This window comes from Puccinia triticina, chromosome 15A, assembly GCF_026914185.1.
Source record: "Puccinia triticina chromosome 15A, complete sequence".
Lineage (NCBI taxonomy): Eukaryota > Fungi > Basidiomycota > Pucciniomycetes > Pucciniales > Pucciniaceae > Puccinia > Puccinia triticina.
Window position 1 is genome coordinate 4,898,491 of NC_070572.1, and position 2,787 is coordinate 4,901,277.

At 47.7% G+C, this 2,787-nt stretch overlaps 1 protein-coding gene across 1 annotated transcript; it reads right to left on the reverse strand.

Moving 5' to 3' along the window:
* Positions 1-2,099: 2,099 nt before the first annotated feature.
* Positions 2,100-2,431, reverse strand: PtA15_15A487 (uncharacterized protein; the record flags this gene model as incomplete). The annotated part of the gene is made up of 2 exons (XM_053163696.1): positions 2,100-2,257; positions 2,338-2,431. 2 exons carry the CDS (start codon positions 2,429-2,431, stop codon positions 2,100-2,102), a joined length of 252 nt encoding a protein of 83 aa, XP_053027646.1.
* Between the last annotated feature and the right edge of the window lie 356 nt (positions 2,432-2,787).

Genomic DNA, 2,787 nt, shown 5'->3' on the forward strand with positions numbered 1-2,787 from the left:
TCATTCAGATCACAGTCCAGGACAAACTTGCCTCCCTGGTTGATTGCCACACCACAAGGACTGAGGCGTTTGAGGTGGTACGGGCTAACTTCCAGGGGACAGTTTGATTCCGTCAGATGGAGCTTGTGGATAAACTGCTTGAACTTGCCCTTCAACAAACACTCTGCAACTTCCTGGTCTTGCCAATAAGATGCATCTTATGGAGAATATGTCAAACATATGTTTGACATATTGTCCGACGTGCAGAAGGTCAACGCGGGTTTACCGCCTCTTGTTGAGAGTCTCATCCTCCAATCTATTGTCCCGCCACCACCTTCCATGTTGAGGTCACAACTCTTTCAAAACATTTCTCTTCAACTCAGGACAAAGAAGGACATCACAGCAGGGGATATACAGACCATCATTACTTCTGCCTACGGCAAGACAATACGTTTTGACTCCCTCCCTCCCAACAAACCCTTGGTTTTCCGAACTTGGCTGAGCCAACTACCCGTGAGCACAGCCTGGAACAACCAGGGCAACCAACCACAACGACAGCAACACCAAACTGCGATCCAGGGTAACCAGCCTGCCCAACCAGCAAATAATCCGTCCAATCAACCTAAGACTCAGAACGTCGGACGACCAGGCCATCCAAATATTGATGAAATTGCCGCTGTAAGACTCAAAAGTGGTAATGAAACCCTTTTGCTGAATTTCAAAGGGTAGGATGGAGTTGCAAGCTCTGCCCTTCTGTTATCAGTTAACAAGATCCACCAAGCTCAGCTTGGCAAGTTTTATTAAGTGATAGGTCTGGTCTGTTCCAGATGAAATCTGTTTGACTGGCAATGTGTAAGTGTTTTAATTACTTTGTTATAAGGGTTCAATTCCTTTATTATAAGGGTTGTTATAAGGGTTTTAGGATTTGAGTGTGGATGAGTGTTGGGTGACTTGGGAGTTCTGGGTGAAGAACTGGGGAGCAGGCCACTGGGGGTGGAGAGAGCTCTTTTTATAGGCAAAAGGGGAGCCCCAGAGGGGGCTTGTGGGTTAGGGTTTCAGCTAATCTAGACAACAGGGTGAGGGATTTTAGCTGGTGGGAGTAGATACAAATGATGTCATAACCCCTCAGGGGCGCATGAATGGTGTCAGAATATACAACAGAACATTCTAAACATGCCAGGGGTGCATACATGATGTCAGAATATACAACAGAACCTTCTAACGCCTGCATAAGGTGAGAGTATACTGCATGAGCTTTCATACAGGGGTAATTAGTGTATACACAAAGTCTGAGGCTGCAGAAACAGTGTAAATGATGTCATACTATGTATATATAGGAGTGTATTTAGCTAATATGTAATGATTGTAGCCTGACAAGGAGATGTATGTTTGTATCCTGTGATATGTATAATTGTACTACTGTGAAAGCTGGGTTGAAGCAGGTGACAGCTGGGTTACTGGGGCTGGCCATGTGATAGGTGTCCATGAGGTTTAACTTCCACACTAGAGGGGGGCCAGGGGTGCTTCCAGTGGTGACTAGGGGTGAGATTGGCCGTAGAATCCGTTTCTGGGGTCCATTTTGTGGTATCTTGTGTCAAGATTTCAACTCAATGTGATGAGGCGATGGAGACAAGGGGTGGTGAAAGAGGAGCGTGTGGTGGGGGACACAGGTGGGTCAGGTTGGTTAAGGCTCAAACTCGATGATTAATTTCTTATCCGAGGAGCGGACACTTATACACAACTAGAGAGCCCCCTGCACAAGATCCAGAGGGGGCCTAAGAGCATGTAACACAAGACAACAGGAACACAACATGTACTGGAACTGGAACTGTGACATGGACAGGAACTGGGGACAGGAACAGGAACTGGAACTGGGGACAAGAACTGGGGACAGGAACAGGAACAGGAACTGGGAACAGGAACAGGAACTGGGAACAGGAACTGGGACTGGAACATGGACTGGGGACAGGACCATAAGAAAAAGAAAGTGAGCGGACTGACAAGCTCAAATTCTGACACACCCCCGCAGGAACAGTCGGGGAACAGGGTGGTTGGGTGGGTAGGAGAGAGATAGGGAGAAGAGATGATGGTGGGGCTGCTCCAACGATGGTGGGGCTGCTTCAACGATGGTGGGGCTGCTCTGACAATGGTGGGGCTGCTCCGACGATAGTGGGGCTGCTCCGACGATGGTGGGACTGCTCCAAAGGTGTTGAGGTTGTTACAACGATGAAAGGGCTGCTTTTGACGATTGTGGGACTGTTCCGACGGTGGTGGGCTGCTACAACAATGATGGGGCTGCTTTGACGATGTTGAAGCTGCTCCGACAATGACGGGTTCCTTCCTACGACGACAGGCTACTTTTGACGACGATGATTGCCTTCCTACGACGATGGGTCCATTCCAACAGCGACAAGTCTGCTTTCATAACGATCGAGGAGGTTTCATTGGCCATTTAAAATTGATCAAGCGAGAAAAGAGTGTTGAAGAGATCGATAGAAGCACTGCCAGCATATTTGGCTAGGATGAAGTCATCCCAGTTTAACTGGGATGCACTCAACCAATCTTAAATGGGTTGATCTCAACCAATGAGATATAAAACCAAGGGGGGTCCCTTGGATTTGTATTTCATCAGTTGAGATCAACCAAATTGAAATCGGTTGAGTGCATCCCAGTTTAACTGGGATAAACTCAGCCCAGCTAATTATGCTGGCAGTGAAGAGTCTTGACGAGACTGTAAATCTGTCAAGATTTCAACTCAATGTGATGAGGCGATGGAGACGAGGGGTGATGAAAGAGGAGCGTGTGGTG